The following is a 23815-nucleotide window of genomic DNA, read 5'->3' on the forward strand; positions in this document are numbered from 1 at the left end:
CAGACTAAAAGTTAGGATAATATAATTGACATTTCTGGGATTCCTAGGTCAAGGAATATTTTGAATGTAAACTTCATATATTTTGCACAAAAGATAAAATATTTGCTTTGTGTAAAGCAAATTATTACATTAGATCTAAAATTTGTATGTCTAATGCAAAATCCATGATGTTTATATTCAAAATGATCATCATATTGTAAGAATTCCAGCAATGTAAATTATATTCTGGCTGGGTAATTTGTATGAATTTTATGAGCTAAAACAAATATCTTCAGTAAATAAACAAAGAAATATTCTTCAAGGACACTATCTGTCAATCAAAATACCCCACCTCCGCACCTTCCTCCCTTCCTACCCTCCACCCCCCACCTTCCCTCCCTACCAGAGAAGTGATTGGGAGAAAATAGTATATTTTAACTTTTAGTAATAAATAATACCTCAGACTAAAGTTAGGATAATATAATTGACATTTCTGGATTCTTTGCAGGTCAGGGAATATTTTGAATGTAAACTTCATATATTTTGCACAAAAGATAAAATATTTGCTTTGTGTAAACCAAATTATTACATTAGATCTAAAGTTTGTATGTCTAATGCAAAATCCATGATGTTTATATTCAAAATGATCATCATATTGTAAGAATTCCAGCAATGTAAATTATATTCTGGCAGGGTAATTTGTATGAATTTTATGAGCTAAATAAAAAAAAAGAATAATTATACATCACCAAGTGTATATGAGTAGATGCACCGCGGAAAGTGAAAGTCTGGTTCTGGCAAGGTACCGCGTAAATGAGAAATCGCGGAAAGTGAAACCGTGTAAAGCGGAGTAATACTGTATACTGTATATATATATACACACACAGGTAAAGGAAATTATTGTCATTAGAACGAATGGCTCCTGTCCTGGCCACAAAAATCCCAGCAACTTTTAAAACTACCCTTAGACATTCTTTAGTACAGTAGTACCCCGCTTAACGTGGTCAATAAAACCCACAGGGTACCGTGTTAAGTGAAAACCGCGCTAAGTGAACAACAGAACATATGGGATTAATTCCAATAGAAACTGGCCCGATCCCCAAACTCCCATTTTTCCGACACAATACCTATGTTCTAGTAAAAATAACATCTTAATTTTATGATACATGCACACAATTAATACTTAAGAGAAATAGAGAAATACAGTCGCCAAGTTAATGTCCATTCAAATAATGGACTCAACTCCCTCCCCCTCTTCTCACACTACACTGCTGGCTCTTCCGTCTCTGAGAAATTTTTGGGGGAAATCCACTAAATTTTAATAAATAATACCTCAAACTAAAGTTAGGATAATACAATTGACATTGCTGGATTCCTTGTAAGACCAGGAATATTTTGAATATAAATGTCATATATTTTGAACAAAAGATAACATATTTACTCAGAGTTAACATTACATCTAAAATTTGTATGTCTAATGCAAAATCTATGATGTTTATATTCAAAATGATCATCAAATTATAAGAATTCCAGCAATGTAAATTATATTCTGACCGGGTAATTTGTATGAATTTTATGAGCTAAAACAAATATCTTCAGTTAATAAAAAAAAAAAAATATTCTTCACACGGTAACAGATGGTCGGTCGCCGGTCCCTCCCCCCCCCACCTCCCACCAACCCTCCCTACCAGATGTGTGGGAAAACCAGAATATTTACCTTTTTAGTAATAAATAATACCTCAAACTAAAGTTAGGATAATATAATTGACATTGCTGGATTCCTTGTAAACCCAGGAATATTTTGAATACCTACAAATGTCATATATTTTGCACAAAAAATAACATATTTACTCAGAGTAAACATTATATCTAAAATTTGTATGTCTAATGCAAAATCTCTGATGTTTATATTCAAAATGATCATCATATTGTAAGAATTCCAGCAATGTAAATTATATTCTGGCCGGGTAATTTGTATGAATTTTATGAGCTAAAACAGGCTGTCAGGCAGGGTGGCGGGTGGGGGATGGGGCGAATCTAAAAATAGCTCTCGAGCCGGACACTCACCGCGTATACGTTGAAAAAAACCCGCGTTAAGTGAAAGTTCGGCTCTGGCGAGGCACCGCGTATACGGTAAAACGCGCTAAGCGAAACCGCGTTAAGCGGGGTAATACTGTATATCCAGGTCTGTGAATTATCCAGGTGTATTTTACTGAATACGTTAAGTGCTATAATTTTTTTTACGCCGCCCCAGGCTCTGTTGTGAGTCGATGACCTTTGCCCAGGTGGGCTGTTCCCCATATATAAAAAATAAAAAATTCATATTTTTGACTTTTAGTAAGAGGACAGCTCCCTCTCGTGGTGTACCTCACCCCATCCATCCCTGCTACCTGGGTGTTACCATGGCTAACCTTGAAGGGAACACTCATGGGTCTTAGGGCAAAAGAAGTAGGAAGCTGCAGGCCTTCTCGTATTCCACCAAGGTCGAAATTTTGAAGAAACTCGAAGCTGGGAGGAGAATACATGGCTTAGTATGCCATTAGAAAGTCAACGAATCCAGCATCAGAACTGTCAGGGTATACCGGAAGAAAATATTGTCTGTTGTCAGCACCACTCACCTGAAGATTCTGAATTCTGTGCTTTCTACCCAAAGTCATTTTGTTGAAAAGGTCTGGTAACTCTAGTATGATATATCAATTTTAACTTGTGTTAAATGGCATCGCTTGCACGGATTTCTGATGCGCAGGCGTGTACCATTACAATAATCCCGTGCAAAATGAAACCCCACTATAATGACAAAAGAGCCAACACCAATATTAACTTAAATTTGCCAGATCAGATATACAATCCATTGTCCTAATCTCATAATATGCAAATCATTACACACAGATAGGTAGATAGACATACAAAATCAATTGAAAACTTGATATTTGATCTTGAAGGCAGATAGCCTAATTTACAATATGAAATTATAATGAAAGAGATGTTTTTAATGGCTCTTCCCACAGGTCATTTTCTTCTAAATTTATTGTGTTAAAATTAAATTTAAAGATGTCAACTCTTTCTTGTTTTTCTTTCAGTTACTTTGGAGTGTCAAGAAGTGCAACTCTTGTGACTTGTTACCTAATGAAGAAGTACAAGATGTCAGTTGATGAAGCTCTGCAAAGGTATGAAATATGGGGATATTGCAGTACTATAAGTCTCCCTTGATTTATGGATAGGTTATTTTTCAGAAAAGTTATGCAGAAACCAAAATTCTCGACTCTATATTGAATCTTATTTGTTCCTTTAGAGTCATTACTTAGTTGAAGATACCTTTTCAACCTCTAGGCATATCTTCTCCAAAAACACACACACACGGTTATGTTTAGGAAAAGAAAGAAACAATTATAATCTTACAAACTGGTCATGCCTGATACAAACAGTATGTAAATACATGTACTGTAAAGGCATCCCTCACTATACGAATGGGTTAGGTTCCTTGAAAGCCTTTTTTTAAGTGAACATTCATAAATCGAATAACATAACATATGGGAAAAATGGGGTTTGGTGTCCCAGTGACTGAGTGATCATTGGGAACCAATAGCCGGCTTCTTATTGCTGACCTAAGGTCTAATAGAGATGCGCCCTCCAGTGGAAAGTTACCAATCACGTGTTCAATGACATCTCGCTGCTCATAGAAAGTTACCGTGGGTGATAGAGTCATATAAGACTTTTTTTTTTTTCTTTTTTCTTTTTTTTTACACTTGAATTATCCCACCCAGGCACAGGTCACTGACCCACATCGGGGCCTGGGGGGGCGAAAATGTAATAATAATAATAAAATAATAATAATAATAATAATAATAATAATAATAATAATAATAATAATAATAATAATAATAATAATAATAAAGAACTACAAAGAAGTACAAAATGAAAAACAAAATCAAAAGTGAGGAACAATATATGTATGTTGTGTTGTCAATAGTAAGAGAAACAATTGAGACCATGCAATTGTGTGTAAATGAGGCAGAAAGTCAGATCAGCAACCTGGGACTTAGTCACAATTTTCATGATGCCATGTGGCAGCAAGATCCAACACGTTATGCTTCCAATATCTTCCCAGGCGGTAATACCTCCCTGTTTGGTAGCTGCCTAATACCTACTACCTATAACTACCTAGACTAATGTCATTAACCCACATTTATATAATACTACTGTCAACAATGAGACGGGCTAATACACAATGTCAAGATGAACACCTGTGATGGCTCTGGAAGAGGGGTGATGACCATGCTTATCACCAACTGGGGTGCCACTGGGTGATTCCTTCCTTTTCTTCAAGAGGACCTTGACCTTTTGTATGCAAATGCCATGAATCGACATAAAGCCCTTCCGACAAACCTCCACTTACTACTGCCTCACTTTCACAAAATACGTATAAAGCAATGGCCTCTGGCTCCCCTTGCCCTGTTTGCACTTCCTTTTCACTGGTACTTCTCTAATTAGTGATTGCAGGTATGCATTTTATGCATTGTACTTGCCAATAGCCCAGAAATTGGTGAAAATGGTGTCAATGTCAGCACGGGCTATTTTATTAAAGCACCCATCAGGTCAGGGCTCACAAACTTTTCTGGACTCTACTCTTTTCTTGGTCAAGTAACTAACGTAATCAAGGCCAAGGGTACGTCGCTTTTTTGCAACATTCTGTGCCCACTGCTCAACATTGCGTGCATGCTTGTGTCCATTTTTTTCTATGGGGTGACGTGCATGCCCTGCACCCCTCTTGGCCTCACCAGCTGTTACCCTCACCTCACCATCACTAGGCCTACCATCACCACCTTCACTCGGTTCACCACCAATAACACCACCATCATTATCACTTTCATCATTGGCACTATTATGAGGGACATGAGACATGCTGCCACTGATTTCAAGGATAACAGGATCATCAGCATCAAGATCGTCTCAGTGACGTGAAAGTGTAAGTCGATGTAGGATTTTTAATGCTAGACGCGATTGTATTTTTGAAAACTAAATTTCCAACGAGTTGGAGGTACAGTCCAGGTCAGGAGGTAACCACAAAATCACTGCCATATGACAAAGCTTCTATTTTTATATACAGTAGTACCCCGCTTAACGCGGTCAATAAAACCCACAGGGTACCGTGTTAAGTGAAAACCGCGCTAAGTGAACAACAGAACATATGGGATTAATTCCAATAGAAACTGGCCCGACCCCTAAACTCCACTTTTTCCGACACAATACCTATGTTCTAGTAAAAATAACATCTTTATTTTATGATGGTACATGCACACAATTAATACTTAAGAGAAATAGAGAAATACAGTCACCAAATTAATGTCCATTCAAATAATGGACTCAACTCCCTCCCCTTCTTCTCACATTACACTCACTGGCTCTTCCCTCTGAGAAATTTTGGGGGGAAAACCACTAAATTTTAATAAATAATACCTCAAACTAAAGTTAGGATAATACAATTGACATTGCTGGATTCCTTGTAAGACCAGGAATATTTTGAATATAAATGTCATATATTTTGCACAAAAGATAACATATTTACTCAGAGTAAACATTATATCTAAAATTTGTATGTCTAATGCAAAATCTATGATGTTTACAGTGGGGTATGGTATAACGAATCTAATTGGTTCTAGAACCTTGTTCGTTATAGCATTCGTTCTTTATAGGATTAATCCGTTCCAGGCCCCCAAATACAACCACTTAACACTGAAAAATATAATATAAAATTGTAAAAATTGTAAAAAAGTGCATAAATATGTATCTAAACCCCTGAAATAAAGAATATCATTAATATTTGTAATAAAAAAACAATAATTTAGTAAAAAAAAAAAAAAAATTTTTTTTTTTAATAATGTTCGTTGTAGGAGTTTCGTTCGTTATAGCATTCTCAATTTTATAGGTAAAACCGTTCGTTATAGGAATATTCGTAGTAGGATCCGTTTGTTATAGCATACCCCACTGTATATTCAAAATGATCACCAAATTGTAAGAATTCCAGCAATATAAATCATATTCTGGCCGGGTAATTTGTATGAATTTTATGAGCTAAAACAAATATCTTCAGTTAATAAAAAAAAAATATATTCTTCACGACACTATCTGTCAATCAAAGTACCCCATCTTGCCTCCCCCCCTCTTCCAACCGCCAGATGGTGGTCGGTCCCAACCCTCCCCCCCACCCCCCATCAATCCTCCCTTCAAGAGGTGTTGGGTGAAAAAACAAAATTTTAACATTTAGTATTAAATAATACCTCAGATTAAAGTTAGGATAATATAATTGACATTGCTGGATTCCTTGTAAGACCAGGAATATTTTGAATATAACTGTCATATATTTTGCACAAAAGATAACATATTTACTCAGAGTAAACATTATATCTAAAATTTGTATGTCTAATGCAAAATCTATGATGTTTATATTCAAAATGATCATCAAATTGTAAGAATTCCAGCAATGTAAATTATATTCTGACTGGGTAATTTGTATGAATTTTATGAGCTAAAACAAATATCTTCAGTTAATAAAAAAAAAAAAATATTCTTCACATGGTAACAGATGGTCGGTCGGTCCCTCCCTCCCCCCCACCCCCACCAACCCTCCCTACCAGATGTGTGGGAAAACCAGAATATTTACCTTTTTAGTAATAAATAATACCTCAAACTAAAGTTAAGATAATATAATTGACATTGCTGGATTCCTTGTAAGACCAGGAATATTTTGAATACAAATGTCATATATTTTGCACAAAAAATAACATATTTACTCAGAGTAAACATTATATCTAATATTTGTATGTCTAATGCAAAATCTATGATGTTTATATTCAAAATGATCATCATATTGTAAGAATTCTAGCAATGTAAATTATATTCTGGCTGGGTAATTTGTATGAATTTTATGAGCTAAAACAGGCAGGCAGGGTAGCGGGTGGGGGGTGGGGCGAATCTAAAAATAGCGTCTCGAGCCGGACACTCTCCGCGTATACGTGGAAAAAACCCGCGTTAAGTGAAAGTTCGGCTCTGGCGAGGCACCGCGTATACGTGAAATCGCGCTAAGCGAAACCGTGTTAAGCGGGGTATTACTGTATATATTTTTTTGCGGAGTTGTGGTCACGGCTGTGATAAAGGCCAACCAGGGAGTATAGTACTGTGATTTTAGGTAAATCAGTTCATAGTGTCATCAGTGACGGCGGAAGAAGTTGTAAATAACTTAAAGTGAATACAAACTGGCAAGCAAGCTGGAAGGCACCGCTGCCAGCTGAAACCAAGTCATGTTACAAGTGCCACAGAGACTTTAAATTTTATTTTGTTTGTGTGCTTTCTCATGGATTGAAACTGTGCCTACAATACACCATTCACAAGGAGATACAGTGTACACAGTGATAGCAGAAGACAACTCTATAGGCAACAGGGGAGGTGGTTAAATTTAGCAGAGAGCAGTACTGTTCTTTTTTTTTCTCTTTATTTTTAAATAGGTGTAGATCTATACATAGTCTGCACCCCCCTCAACATCAACAACCATGAGTATGATATGTGATTACTGCAGGGGGACTTCTGATATGGAGGATACAGGCCTGACTAATGCAACGTTTAGGAAGATGCTAACTGCCGTAAAGCATGAAGGCTATTGTTGGTATTGCCCTGACTGCATAGTCAAGGTGAAAGAGGTGATTGCAAGCCATAAGGGAACGAGTTCCCTAGGGACATAAACAGACAAAGCTTGGAGCCCTGCTGGTTGCCAAACTAGAGCAAGTTGGGAAAGAGATCCTTGCTAAAAAAAGGAAGTAGCCGATAGAATGGAGGTGGTTGCTAAGAGGAGTTATGCTGAGGCATTAGCAGGGCCATGGAGGGGGGGGGGTGGTGGCAGAGAGTAATGCAGGATCAGAACAGGTTCTACAGCAGCTAGGGAGTCTGAAGAAGTGTGTCGAAGAAATTAAAATTAATGGACCTATTGTTAGGTGAGAGGAGGAACAACGGGAACGTTTCCAGCGCAGCAACAATGAAATAGTTTTTGGAGTCCCTGAGAGCCAGGCGGAGGGAACTGAGAGTAAGGTAACACATGATAAGATGCAGTTTCAAAATATTTGTACAGAGGTTCTGAAGATGCCATCAACCCCACAGAATGTGAGGAGGCTGGGACAAAAGCAGGGGGGTAAGCCTAGCCCCCTCAGGATCACACTAGTGAGCAAGGAGGAAAAATGGGGGATTATATAGCAGGCAAAAAACTTAGCAAGGAGCGAGGCATCTCGGGGTGTATTCATTCATCCAGATCGCACGGTAATGTAGAGGGAACAGCACAAGAAGCTCCTGCAGGACTTGAAGCAGAAGAGGGAGAAGTCAAGGAGGAATGGGGATGGGTGTACAATCTGTACATGGGTTATATTCAGGGGAAGGGTATTGGAAGCAAGTGTGCTGACACAGGGCCAGGGGGCAGCAGCGCACCCTTCACCAGCTCTACCTCCCACCCGGGAGGTGGCACCAGCTCCGCCTACCAGACAGGAGGAGGCAAGCGCTGTGTAAACAATGACATTTCTAAGCACACGCTGCAAAATACAGTGTACAGTCGGCCCTTAACATACGCAGGGGTTAGGTAACAGAGATACCCGTGAATGTTAAGAATCCGCATATTTTTGCTGCTCCCCCCTCCCCCCCAAAACACCCCTGGCCCCCCATGTCCTTATTTAAGTAAAAAAAAACACTATGTACATGTTTACAAACACTTTATTTAATATTAAATGCAAAAAGAGCTATAAAACAATTAATAATGAACTGGCTGGCATCTCCACTCGTCCCTGCTCCCGCCTCCAGAGTGTCGCCACTCGTCCTCTCTCTATCGTTCCGCCTCCACATCGTTACTACTGCCGACAACAAACACAAATGTTTTGTGAATAACTGCACCTCCACTTCCTATGTACAGTACTGAACTGTATTGTGCTGTGCATTTTTCAAACAATAAACATGGCAAGAAAAGCTATAAAAAAGAGATAAAAATTTCACTTTACTGTACCGTACCTATCCTCGGCGACAGGAGGGGGGTCATTGTCATTCGTTTCCATAACGGGTGGTTAAGTGGGGGCGACAGTTGGTTCAGCTGCTTCCTCACTGCCGCTAGTGATGGATGGTGTTGTATCTCTCCTTCGGCGATCAAAGAACATGGTGATGGGGAGTTGTCGTCTCTTTCTTTTCATCTCTTCCATGATGTTTTTGTATGGAGCAAACACGCCATCCATCCCTCGCATGAATTTCAGGGCACGCACCATGGAGGGGTCCATACCATAGGCCAGGTTTTTCAGTGCCTCAATATAACTGGTCATCTTCCCCAAATTCTCCAGCGTTATTTCTTGTAGCTGATGTCAACACAAGCGTGGTCACAGCGAGACTGACTGACTGAGGGAGCGCAGGAACGCAGGGTGGCATGGCGGGTGATGTGTCTATGTATGTGTGTGTGTGTGTGTGGTGTGGTGTGGCGTGCAGTGTGTGGTGTCGCTCGCGATTTGAATGTACAGTGACCCCTCGTTTAACGAACGCCTCGGTTAACGAAATTTTGGTTAACGAACTGCCTTCCATAAGGATCTTCAATTCGGTTAACGAACAAAAATTCGGTTAACGAATTTCTTACGAACCGACCTCAACATGTTTTCGCTTGCACTGACCGGGCAACCAGCTTTAGTATCAGTCCGCCAATACATTAATCGGTTCTAGGGCTTAAATTCCTTACTATTTTAGTAAATATCAAGAAGTTTATACTATTCAATAATTTTAAAAGTTTAATGTATTCAATTTTAACAATTATTGAACATAATTGAAGGTAAAGTGACTAGTTTAATGCGCGGCAACCAGCCTCTTAACACAGCAAACAGGCGTTAGTCTCTCTCTTTTTTCACTGGAGGTAACATCTTGCTTGAGACTCTCTTCAACTAAACGCTTTTTTCTGTGTTTCCAAGCAAATTATTGGTCATTTTGAAATATATTTTACATATTGACAATATATAATGCAGTGCAGTGTTGATTTAAAGAAAATAATCTTGAAATACACCAAGAGAACTAAAATTTTATGGGTGAAATGGTGCCATGGGGTGACTTCTCTTCCACCCCAATGCCTTCTCTTCTTGCTTCTCCTCCACCCCCATTCTAATTCCCATCATCATCATCATCCAGGAGCCTTCTACATACACACCTCAAAGTAAGTGAACTTTTCTACCATTTTTGTTGAATTTAGGCAATTTTCTGTGAGCTGGAACCAATTACCCAAAAACCCATTGAAACAATGGTTTCGGTTAACGAACTTTTTGGTTAACGAACGACCTTCTGGAACAGATTGAGTTTGCTAACCGAGGGGTCACTTCTATATTCCTCTGGCGGCAATCCTCGTATTTGCAAATCCGTGTATGTTAAGGGCGGACTGTACTTAGCAAATGCTGCAGCTTTTGAGAATGGGGGGGTGGGGGTTACTACTAAGAGCAGAGACATTACCGAGAACAAATTTTTGGATATGATTCATTTACGAACCTTTCTCAAGAAACTTGCAAGAGGGGTGTGGTTATCTATGCTAGGCAAGACTTTAGAGCCAGCCAGGCGAGGGTACAGAGAGAGGATGTTTTTGAAGAGTCCAAGTGGTCTAAAATTAAATTAAAGGGAGGGGGACTTACTTATCGTCGGGTGTATCTACATATTCCCAAACTGTGGCCCACTAAATCAAAGGAACTTAAGAGCCTTAATAGACAACGTGGCAATGCTCATCCGTAGCCACCTCCTTATCATGGGGAATTTAACTATGGCGACCGACTGGAGAAACGAGTTCACCCCAAATGACTTGAATAACCCTGCTACTCTTTTTGTAGAAACTCTGAGAGATAATTTTCTGTTCCAACATGTTAGAGACCCAACACATTACAGAGGGGAACAAACACCCAAGCCACTTGACCTCATCATAATAAACGAGGAGGGTATAGTGGCCAAAATGGAACACCTAGCCCCAGTTGGCACCAGTCACCGTATAAGTGATGTCAGATTTAACTGTTACCTAGTTCAGGATAAGGCCAGGCTTAGGTGCAAATATTACAAGGGAAATTACAATGGGATGAGGGAAGAGATGAGGGGTATCAACTTGCCTGACTTATTAAGGCACAAGAACGCAGACACTACGCTGAATATCATAACTAGTAAAGTGACCCATTTGATCGATAAATATATACCCAAGACCAAACCCAATGCCTCTAGGAATACGAAGGGATCCCTACACATGAACCATGCGGTGGTCGATAGATTTAAGAAATTCAAGACGTGGGTTGGGTCAAACGATGAGCAGGACAGGTGGATGTATGCAAGAGCCAGAAACCAAGCAAAGATAGAGTGTAGAAGGGCTGAAAAGGAATTCCAGAGGCTGGTTGCAAGCTAGGTCAAGTCAAACCCAAATGCGTTTTACCGCTATGCAAAGTCGAAATTAAAAACGGGAGTAGGAGTATCAGACCTGAGGCTTGAAGATGGTAGTTACGCAGATTCTGACCAGGATAAAGCTGAGGCATTGAACAGCTTCTTTTCCTCGGTGTTCACAAGAGAGGATGCAATTAACCTTCCTGTGTTTGAGGACATACGGTTCGACACAGCACTGACCCACATTGTGTTCACAGAAGAGGGTATTAGAAATAAGCTGTCCAGGCTAATGGTCCATATGAGTTCCGGCCCTGACATGGTGCATCCTAGAGTGCTAAGAGAGTTGTGGAACGAGCTTGCCGAGCCCCTGAAGATCCTGTTTTGTAAAGGCCTGGATGAACAAAAGGTCCCCAGTGAATGGAAAGTGGCTTATGTGAGTCCTGTCTTCAAGAAGGGCGATCATCACTCCACGAACAACTATAGACCGGTGAGCCTGACCAGCATAATATGTAAAGTCCTTGAGAGTATTATCAGAGATGCCGCAATGGAACATCTACTACGAAACAACCTTGTAAAGGATTGCCAACACGGTTTTATTCCGGGGCGCTCCTGCTTAACACAATTGCTCAAGGTATTGGATATTTGGGCCCATATTCTGGAACGGGGTGGTAATATCAACAATATTTACCTAGATTTTGCCAAGGCTTTTGACAGTGCACCCCACTAAAGGCTGAAAATGAAACTGGAAGGATACAAAATTCGGGGAAATGTCCTAGAGTGGATAGAAGACTTTCTACATGACCGCAAGCAGTGTGTGGTGATTAATGGTATGAAATCATCATCCGTACCTGTCATAAGCGGGGTACCACGGGGCAGTGTATTGGGCCCACTGTTGTTTGTTTCATAAATGACATGCCTGAAAGTTGTACACTCCTCCTTACAAATGTTTGTCGATGACGCCAACTTATTTCGGGAAATCAAGAACCAAGCGGACCGTGAAGAGCTGCAGAAGGACCTCTGTGGGCTCCAAGAATGGTCAAGGAAATGGCTGCTGAGATTCAATGTCACGAAGTGTAAGAGGATGCATCTGTGGCGTACCGACGGTAAGGAGGCATATCATATGTCCCAACGGGATGAAGAAACTGCACTATTTGAGACTGAATGTGAGAAGGACCTAGGTGTGTATGTTGACAATGAGCTGAAGTTCTCGGGCCATTGCAAGAAGAAGGTAAATCAGGCAAATAAATTATTGGGTCTTATAAGAAGGTCGTTCAGATATCTAGACGGTCCGTCCCTCGTAACGATCATCAAGAGTGAAGTGCTTCCCCATTTGGAGTACTGTACTGTCACCCCGTCTGGTCCCCGAGATATGCTAGGGACTCTCAGTTGGTTGAAAATGTTCAAAAGATGGCCACCAGACTGGTGCCTGCACTTCGGCACCTGAGCTACTCTGAGAGATTGGAGCGCCTGAACTTGCCTAGCTTATGCTACAGACTGGCAAGGGGAGACCTAATTGAGATGTATAAGCATCTCAAGGGGCACTACTCAATCGAGTGTCCTTACTTGGAGCTGGCGGATGCTCGCCCCACAAGAGGTTACAGCTCACGATTGAAGAAGCCGCAAGTCCAAAAAATTGTGAGGGCAAACTTTTTCAGAGTGAGGGTTGTGAACTCTTGAAACAATCTGCCAGAAAGTGTTGTGACGGCACCGAGTGTGAGTCTCTTTCAAGACAAGACTTGACCAACACTGGAGCAGGTTCAGGTCCATTCAGGAGCTGGTGCATGCCCAGTACTTGCCAACAGTACGTAACAGAGACGTGACCGATCGCCCAAGCGGCTTACAAGCCGATCTTTTGGTGAAGAGGATAAAAGAAAAGGAAAAGTAATGAGAGACGTGACCGATCGCCCAAGCGGCTAACAAGCCAATCAGTGGTGAAGAGGATAAAAGGAGGTATTGCTATCACTGAGGAGGGCCGTGCTAAAGAACAATAATAATGATCTGGGTACAAGGCCTGCTTGCCCGGCAACACTATCATCGTAATCACGGCCTTCTCCTGATATTGTATTGTTGACACTGTCTAGCACTTGAAAAGTTTGTACTGTAATAATGGCACAAGAGACAAAAAAGTATGGAGGGTTTCCCGGATGGTTCGCGGGCAAGGCACAACAGAACACACTAAGATGGCGGCCCGATGCCGTGCATTGATTGGCTGATGCAGAGGGAGGATGAGTGAATGTTTTGATGCGCATCACTCTCTTGGGGCTTAGGTTTTCTCGGGAAGTTTGGGTGAATGGTTGGAAATGTTACTTTACTTTGAAGGACTTTTAACCTTATTTTCAATGTTGTAATATTCACTCAAGCACTCTCTGCTGATAGAAAAAGGGTTAAAATAGGCGTATCCCACATAAAGCTGATCTTGGTGGGTTGGCGCCAGTGCGCATTCTAATGCGCGGGGCCTCACTTATGTAAACACAGGTACAATATACAGAACAGTGGAATGTCGATTTAAAGCTATTCAATTCAAGATTATTGATTTAAAGTGACACCCACAATTAAGGACAATGTTTTAATTTAAAGCGAATCTTTCCAATTTTGTGCAAGTCAATCTGGCGACATCATATTTAAAATTTTGCGCCTAATGTTTTTCTGGGCACGCTACACTGTCCTAAGAGGAAAGCTGTACTGTACATGTACTTAAACTAATGTACTAAATGATTACTAAAATTTTTGTCTAGTACAAACTATAGCATGTTTATATTCAAATTAATCAATATCTTATAAGAATTCCAGCAATGTAAATTATATTCTCCCCAGTCACTTCTGTGACATTTTATAAGCAATAAACAAACTCAGGCTAAAGGACATAAATAAACAAATAAATACTTCACTAGACCTTTGGCGCTAACTGTCAAACATGTCACTGTCACCTCCCCTTCCTCCCTCCCTACCTCCCTTCCCCCCATCTTCCCAGCCAGGGTTTCGTGTTTATACTTAAAGCTTTTATCTTATATAATGTCACAGACTAAAGTTAGGAGAATAAAATTTGTATTGCTGGAATCCTTGCAAGACAGCGAATAATTTGAATATAAACATCATATATTTTGCACAAGAGATAAAATTTTTGCTCTTTGTACTAAAATTCTTAAATTTGAACTAAAATTTGTATGTCTAATGCGAGCTATAGCTTGTTTATATTCAAATTAAACACTATCTTATAAGAATTCCAGCAATGTTAATTATATTCTCCGATGTCACTTCAGTGTTATTTTATAAGAGAAAAACTTAGTCACCTATAAGGACAGATAAATAAATAAATAAGCATTAGATCTTGGCACCAACTGTCTAACATAGCACCTCACTTCCTTCCCTCCCCTCCCCATCTTCCCAGCACAGTAAACAGATCATAACGCATCCCTTAATTTTAGCTGTGTTGATTTATGAGTGTTTGTTTTAGCATAATACAGCTCCTCCCCGACATAAGAAGGGGTTAGGGACTCAAATCCAGGTCGTAAGTCGAAAATGCGAAAATAATACATAGAAAATCTAAAATGGGTGTCTCTTTTTCTTCTCAGCACCACAAAACTCTCACTTTTAAGTTTACCAGCCATTTTAAAGTGAATTACCAATCTTTTTTTGTCGGTACACAGCGCAATCACTGACGTTGGGACTCGAAAATACAGGTGCTACCCGACTTACGACGGAGTTAGGGACCCAGATCCAGGTCGTAAGTCCGACATAGATAAAGAAAAAAAAGATTAAAAAAAAATAAAATAAAAAATCTACAATGAAATACTGTACAGTCAACCCTCACTTTACGCTGTTAATTCAACCCACAGGGTACCGCGGAAAGTGAGAAACGCGTAAAGTGAACAACATAACATGGGATTAATTGAAATAGAGACCGGCTTGTAGGTTATGTATCTATGCTACTGTGCCAAGTAGCAACCTTGTAAATAAGCTACTGTGCCGAGTAGCATTTATATATATAATTACGTGGCAACACTGCACGTGTTATGTGGCAACATTGCCCCGAGGCTGCCATATGGCAAGGCAGCCTCAGTCTGACTGTGTGAGCCGTGCATGGCACATGCTAGTCACCACTTGTATTACTCCTATCCCTTAATAAATGGACTTCAGTGTTACCCGGTGTTTCCCTACCCATCACTGCATTCTTCAGGGAACACTTGTAACCATCATGGCGCAGTGACTAGGATCTGTGGACCTACAAGTGTGTGAACAATGCCAACGGTTACATCTGCCGGCGATATGCGCGTCGACTCATAGTTTGTTGTGTTGTGTTGCGCTGTGTTTCGCCGCGATGTGCAGTGTTGGGCCGTCACAGTGCTTTTTAGTGACGGTGGCAGTGTTAGTGTCAGTGTATTAGTGTGTGTCTAGAGCTGAGAGTTGAGCATTGGCCTGTTTTTTGTGGTACCCACGGAGCACGCAGGCGTACACCCTTCTCGTGTGACATCCCGGGAGACACTGACGGTCTCACCCCCTGCCGCGTCTCTAGCCACTGGCATTAAGGCCACCACGAAGTGCTCTCTCACACACACACACACACACACACACACACACACACACACACACACACACGCATGCACTCACTCACGGACAGAACAGTGGACTCTATGCGTGATTTCTGCGCTGTTTATGTCATATATATGTGGTTCGAGCTGTTGAGGCGCCACTTTATATCCTAAACAGTGCAGTCCACGCACACATAAAGATGGGCGGTAAGAAGGGACAACGTCAAGATGGGAGACAAGACTCCCCACCACCTTCTCCTCCACATGGCACAGACTCTCATCCTCCACCTCCAGAGACGGACATTGCCACAATTCTGAGGTGGATGGACGACCGGGACGAGCGACATAGAGAGATGGAACTTCAGAGGGAGGAGACACGAAGAGAGGAGGAAAAGTTGCGTTTTGAGGCACTATTGGCGACCCTGGCGCTAACCCACCCTCCCTCACTCGCAGGTAGCGCGCATGAAGGCGCCAATATCCTCCCTCCTCCACCACACCAGCGTCCTCCAGGTACTCTTGCCTCCAAACAAACAGCTCCCAAGGCATCTGTTCAACCCCCACCCGCCCTCTCACCAGACGTCACATTTCAGCTTTTTCGTGAGTGGAGGCGGCGTTGGACAGATTACTCCACGATGGTGGACCTTGACAGCATGCCTCTAAACAAACAGCTCATCCAACTGCGGATGTGTTTGTCGCTGGAGACCCAGAGAGTTTTGGATCACACGTTGCAAGTGCCTCCCGATTCTACCTCTTCAGTGACGGATGTGCTCGACCTTTTACAGGAGCATGTTAAGGGTCGGAGTAACGAGGCTTTGCGTCGCCGCGCCTTCACCAGCTGCAAGCAGGCGGAGAACGAATCCTTTGACGACTTTCTTGTACGCTTGAAGGGTTTGTCAGAGGAGATCGACGTCTGCAAGGCGCACAGCCAGGAATGTGAGGAAGCCTGGATCAAGCACGGGATCTTGACAGGTGTCAGGCACGAAGAGTTGGTGCAGCGACTCATCCCCCTGGACGCTTCCTCCACACTCCAGGTGGTAGTGACTGAATGTCGGTCGTACGAGGCCACCAAGTCCGCCACCTCTGCCTTACGGGCCCCTCCTGCTGTGAGAGCTATCTCACAGTACAAGAAGGGTAAGAAGGCGGCCAACAACGTGAAGGCTGCCGCACGTTCTTCCACGCCCCCACCTAGTGCTTCCTGTGGCAGCTGTGGAAAGCAGCATGGCTCCAAGACATGCCCGGCCGCCGACGCACTGTGGCGTGGATGTGACCGTAAGGGCCACTGGTCTAACACAGACAGGTGCCCTGCACGAGGCCACAAGTGTCAGGCCTGCGGTCGCTATGGACACTACGACAAGTGCTGCCGCCAACCCAACCCAAGCCCAAAAGCCCGAGGAAAGCAGCTCACTTCCCTCGGGGTGGTTCGCTCGCAGCCCCCTCCAGATGGCCCACGCATCCCCAAGCAGGAGCGGAGTCACATCAGGAGGGTGGAATCGACCACACGCCCCAGGGCTACCCCTTCCCCCACCATCCGCGTCGCTGTCACACACGGTGATGTGTCAGGTCACATCGAGGTGATACCAGACACCGACGCTGGTACTACGGTGATTGGGTTGAAGCACCTCCAGAAACTGGGCCTCACCAAACGTGACCTGGGACCACCGCCGCAGCTGCTGTACTACAATGCGGACGGTTCCCAGATGCGGGACGCTGTGGGCTCCTTTCAAGTGGAGATCACTTACGGTGACAGGTCGTGTCACGGATGGATCGACGTGCAGCCTACTCTCGCTACACCCTTGTTGTCGTGGGAGCACTGCAAGGAGTTATGCGTGGTACCCAGAGACTTTCCCGAGCAGATCCCAGCTGCTCGTTACACCGCCAACAGGGTGCGTGAGCCGACGAGCGACGCGCCTGGCGCTGCCACACAGAGCTGCCCAGAACCCGCGTCCACTCCCACCCACACAGGACGCTCCCCTGCCCAGATCCTGTATGGTCACCCTCTCCGCTCTTGCGTTCCTGCACACACCAAGGCCTTTGCGAAGGACTGGCAGACCAGAGCTAAGAGCTGCGACCGCCGCGCCGCTACACGTGCCCAGGATGCCAAGGCTCGGTATGACGACCGTGCCCGCCCTCTTCAGCCAGTGGAGATTGGTGCCCTTGTCCGCGTCCAGGACCCGACGACGACACGTTGGGACAAGGTGGGCATAGTGATGGGCGTCGGCCGGTCGCGGGACTACAAGGTCAGGATGCCGAGCGGCCGTGTCTGGTGGAGGAACCGCCGCTTCCTCCGGCCAGTCCCACCCCCTGCTGCTGGCCCCCTGACCGAGGACGAGTCACCTACACCTCACGAGGATCCGCCCCACAGTGCACCTCGACGCTCGGAGCGACTTAGGACTAAGAAGTCCGCTCAAGACAAAGATTATGAGCGTGAGGGGGGAGGGAGATGTAGGTTATGTATCTATGCTACTGTGCCAAGTAGCAACCTTGTAAATAAGCTACTGTGCCGAGTAGCATTTATATATATATAATTACGTGGCAACACTGCACATGTTATGTGGCAACATTGCCCCGAGGCTGCCATATGGCAAGGCAGCCTCAGTCTGACTGTGTGAGCCGTGCATGGCACACGCTAGTCACCACTTGTATTACTCCTATCCCTTAATAAATGGACTTCAGTGTTACCCGGTGTTTCCCTACCCATCACTGCATTCTTCAGGGAACAATTGTAACCATCATGGCTGACCCCCAAACTCCACTTTTTCCGACACAATACCTATGTTCTAGTGAAAATAACATCTTAATTTTATGATGGTACATGCACACAATTAATACTTAAGAGAAATAGAGAAATACAGTCGCCAAGTTCATGTCCATTCAAATAATGGACTCAACTCCCTCCCCCTCTTTTCACACTACACTTGCTGGCTATTCCCTCTCTGAGAAATATTTTGGGGAAAACCACTAGATTTTAAGGTATAGTAATAAATAATACCTCAAACTAAAGTTAGGATAATATAATTGACATTGCTGGATTCCTTGTAAGACCAGGAATATTTTGAATATAAATGTCATATATTTTGCACAAAAGATAACATATTTACTCAGAGTAAACAAAATACTTACAGTAGATCTAAAATTTGTATGTTTAGTGCAAAATCTATGATGTTTATATTCAAAATGATCATCAAATTGTAAGAATTCCAACAATGTAAATTATATTCTGGCCGGGTAGTTTGTATGAATTTTATGAGCTAAATAAAAAAATTATACTTTACCCGCGTACCGCATAAAGGGGTACACACACCGCGGAATGTGAGCATCCCGGGTTCTGGCAGGGTACCACGTAAACGTGGAAACGCGGAATGTGGGACCGTGTAAAGTGAGGGTTGACTGTACAGTAAAAGTAATAAATAATGAGGAATGGATACAGTGTGACTGAGCACTTACCTTTAATGTAGTGAGCTGAATGCACACGGGGCTCCCATAATTTTGTAATTATACATGGAGACTACATTAACTGGAAGAAGCAGAGGAGGAGACAGGGCTGGGTGGGTCATCAATGTCGCTTTCTTCAGACAGGTTTATGTACTGTGGAAACTTGCTGGTTGAAGGTATTGGATCATCTTGAGGGAGTGAAGAGGCAGCACTGGTGGGGCGTGAGGAGCCAGTACTGGGGGACTTCTTGAAATAGATGTCCAATTTAGACTGCACAGTTTGCTTTTTCTTTTCATTATAAATTTCTGTGTAGCAAGCAAGTGCATCTTGGTTCATTCTGCCAACTTTGGCATAATGCTCATAATTTTGATCCATGCCATCAAACATTTGCATTGCTTTATTAATTGTAGCAATTGCCTCTGCCATTTGTTTCACTGAAAAATTTTTGGGGGGTGCAGGTTCTTCTTCTGCATTTCGTCTCTCTTCTTCCTCTGCAATTTTCTGTGCATCTAGTTCAATAAGATCCTCGTTACTGAGCTCTTCTGTTACACTTTCAACCAACTGTTCAACTTCTTCATTATCAATTTCTAACTGAAGCTGTTTACCTAACTCCACTATCTTGTTACTAATATCCAAAATAACTTCAGTTTCATTAAATCCTCTAAAACTGTTCACATATCTTTTCAGGGCTTTCTTCCATATTCCATTCATGCAATGTTTTGTAACCTGATCCCATGGTGCATTAATGCTCTTTATACATGACAAAACGTTGTACTCCTTCCAAAACTTTCTGAGCGTTTTCTCAACTTCAGTAGCAGCAACAGCCTGAGCGAAGGTCGTACGTAAATGCTTTAAAGGCAGCAATAGCACCTTGATCCATGGGTTGGATGACAGAGGTAGTGTTAGGTGGAATGTATACTACCTTAACATCAGGGTGCATGTCGTCCAGGTGTGGTGGGTGTCCCGGAGCATTATCCAAAATCAGCAAAATCTTGAATGGAATCCGTTGTTGCAGACAATACTCCTTGGCTTGTGGAATGAAACAAGTCATGAACCAATCCTCAAACAATGCTAAGGTCATCCAGGCTTTCTTATTACTGCGATAAAACACTGGCAGTGTGTGCTTGCTGACATGTTTAAAAGTCCTGGGGTTCTCTGAATGATAGATCATGAAGGGCTTTAGCTTGAAACCAGCAACATTCCCCCCAACAGAAGTGTAATTCTGTCCTTGAATGCCTTGAATCCTGGCTTTGTTTTCGCCTTTTTGTGGATGTATGTCCGCTCAGGCATGCGCTTCCACAATAATCCAGTCTCATCCACATTGGATATTTGCTCAGGCAAATAATTCCCTTCCACAATCACTTCATCTAACTCCTCCTTAAAAGCTTCGGCAGCACGAACATCAGCACTAGCTGCCTCTCCACTCACCTTAACATTGTGTAGACTGTAGCGTTTTTTAAATCTATCAAATCACCCATGACTTCCTGTAAAGGTTTGATCACATTCATCTCCTGCCTGCTCCTTCAGGCTTTGGAACAGGCTTCTTGCTTTAGCCTGTATGGTTAGAAGACTTAAGGGTACACGCTTCTGTATCTGGTCTTCTATCCATATCACCAATAATTTTTCCATATCGTGAATAGGACCTTGTTTTTTCTTCAAAATTATAGTTCCCTTTATAGGTGTTGTTCCTTTCACTACATCACGAATACATTCCTTGTCCTTCAGAATATGGATATAGTCGAGTGCGAGAAACCTGGGTCACGTTAGATTGTTGCTACAGTCTTTCCATTCTCATGCTGAGTTATTATCTTTATTTTCATCTCAAAAGTAATTGCCTGTCTCCTTTTCTTTGGAGCACCACCAGCACTCTCACTTGTACGCTTTCCAGTCATTATAAAGTCAATTAAATACGATTATAACGAAAGTTCACAGCGCAATCAGTATAGGATATGATAGCCAAACACCAACTAAGCTCTGTACTGATTGAGTGTAACCACGCGGTGACCCAAGCAACTCCACGCTCTCGCCTGGGACGGAAACGTTTCGGTATAGAAAATGCGCGCGTCATTTGAAAATATTTTGGGTCACCACTGCCGCGGTCGTATGTCCCGACGGTCGTAAGGTCAGAGCAGGTCGTAAGTACCGATGGACGTAAGTTGAGGCAGTCGTAAGTCGGGGACTACCTCGTAATTTCACAAAATTTTGGTACGACTGAGGCAGGTCGTAAGTCGGGGAGGAGCTGTACTGCAAAAAACGGCTTTTTGTTCAATCAAGAATGCGACGCCTAGCTTGAATACCCGGGCAGGAGGTGGGGAGGGAGGTGACGTTGCATACAAAGCTTCGCTAGCTTAGGTCCAGATTATGATTATAAACCGTTTGGAGTATTTTCAAATATTAGGAACATTTACCGGAAGGAAAAATGTTAATTTACATATCTCAATGAGGATACAGTGGTCCCTCGGTTAACGAACACAATTTGTCCCAGAAGGTTGTTCATTAACCGAAAATTTCGTAAACCAAAACCATTGTTTCAATGGGATTTTGGGTAATTGGTTCCAGCTCGCCAAAAATTACATACAAAATAAAAATAAATGCAGTAAAGTACACTTACTTTGAGGTGTGTATGCAGAAGACTCCTGGTTGATGATGATGATGATGATGATGGGAATTAGAAGTGGGGGTGGGGGAGAAGGGAGAAGAGAAGGAAGTGGGGGTGGAAGAGAAATCACCCCATGCTTCATTCGGTCATTTCACCCATAAAATTTTAAGTTCACTAGGTGTAATTCAAGATTATTTTCTATAAATCAACACTGCACTGCACTAAATATTGTCAATATGTAAAATAAATTTCAGAATGACCAATAATTGTACTGTAAAAACGTAAAAATAGTTTATGTTCAAGAGAGTCTCAAGCAAGATGTTACCTCTATTGACCAGAGATACAAACTGACGCCTGTTTGGTGAGTTGAGTGGCTGTTTGGCGCACTAAAAACTAGTTTCCTATACTTCAATTAAGTTAAATAATTGTTAAAATGACTAAAAATTTTAATATAAAACTTGGAAAATTATTGAATAGTACAACCTAGAACCGATTACTGTATTGGTGGACTAATATTCCAGCTGGTGAGCAAGCGAAAACATGTTGAGAGGAATTCGTAAGGAATTCATTAACTGAAATTTTTCATTAACCGAATTGAATATTCTTATGGAAGGTAATTCGTTAACCGAAATTTCGTTAACCGAGGTATTCGTTAACCGAGGGACCACTGTACTCACTTTATTCTGATGAGGAAGAAGAAGGTCCTGGTTGTGGAGATTGACTAGGTGTGGGAGGGGACCCCAGCACCACCATATGTGAAGCATTTTTCAGAGATAGATGAAGATAGCTGTTTTAAATTTTTTTTGGAGATCTCCACAAGTCCATTTCTTTGATCTGACTGAGGCTCATATGCTGCAGATAGGGCACAGATCCTGCATATTTCCTGGTGTCATGAGCCAAAAATTTCTTACCAGGGTCTGCTTGATTCACTAACTGAGATAAATATTTTGTCATTTGACTAGGAGACACTTTTTTACCATCCTGTGATGAGAATACATAGGGGCCTCGATTAGGGAATCTGGTTAACCATTCCTAAAGATTTTTAACAGCACAATATATGAGGAACCCTTGTCTCATTCATTAGCCGTTTTATCCTAATAGGTTGAGCTTCAAAATCCTCTTTTCATTTTTTCTTAGGATCTCCCTAGGAAAAAGGGTAACATCTTCCTCAGAAAATACCAACAATGATGGATTATTGGAAATTGAAATCAGCTCACTGATTTTCATACCTGTTGCTATTGGTAGAAGGAAGGCTGCCTTCTGGAGCAATCTGTCCCGGATCCGATTTATAATGTAATTAGGCCCCATAAGAATTTTAGTACCGGGTAACTTTTTCTAGAGACCAAGGTGGGATTCTCTTAGACCGAGGGGTCTCTGAATGAAAGAGGACGATCTGAGAATTTAATAAATTCTTGGGTTTAAAGTAATATTAAAACCCCACGCCAGAGGGTCAACTAATGCTGATTTATAATACAGTCAACCCTCGCTTTACGCGGTCCCACATTCCGCGTTTCCACGTTTACGCCGTACCCTGCCGAAACCGGAATGCTCACATTCCGCGGTGCATGTACCCCTTTACGCGGAGAGCGGCATTTTTGGATCCAAACCTCCCGCCATCTCTCCCGCCCTCTCCCGCCATCCGCCATCCGCCATGTTGTGTAAGCGGCGCGAGCAGGGTGCTCACAAGGTCGCCCAGTCATCAAAACATTACCGAGTTCTTCACCCGCCACCCACCACAGCCGGCCCAAGTCAGTGATAGTGATAATTATAGTGAGGATATGGACTTATATGGACTTTGAGGGGTTTGACAAAGAGGCCCTGCAAGCCTCTGTGGTGGATAGTGATACAATTGATACAAGTGATACAGGTGAGGGCC

At 42.4% G+C, this 23815-nt stretch overlaps 1 protein-coding gene across 12 annotated transcripts in view; it reads left to right on the plus strand.

Moving 5' to 3' along the window:
• Positions 1 to 23815, plus strand: part of LOC121880011 (dual specificity protein phosphatase MPK-4-like) — a 198340-nt gene that overhangs the window by 43443 nt on the left and 131082 nt on the right. For all 12 annotated transcript variants that reach the window (XM_042386960.1, XM_042386955.1, XM_042386961.1 and 9 more), the window contains one exon: positions 3060 to 3146. In XM_042386960.1, the coding sequence (XP_042242894.1) occupies positions 3060 to 3146 (87 nt within the window). The remainder of the gene's footprint in view (positions 1 to 3059; positions 3147 to 23815) is intronic.

Source organism: Homarus americanus, unplaced genomic scaffold (assembly GCF_018991925.1).
Source record: "Homarus americanus isolate GMGI-L3 unplaced genomic scaffold, GMGI_Hamer_2.0 scaffold30108, whole genome shotgun sequence".
NCBI classification, from domain to species: domain Eukaryota; kingdom Metazoa; phylum Arthropoda; class Malacostraca; order Decapoda; family Nephropidae; genus Homarus; species Homarus americanus.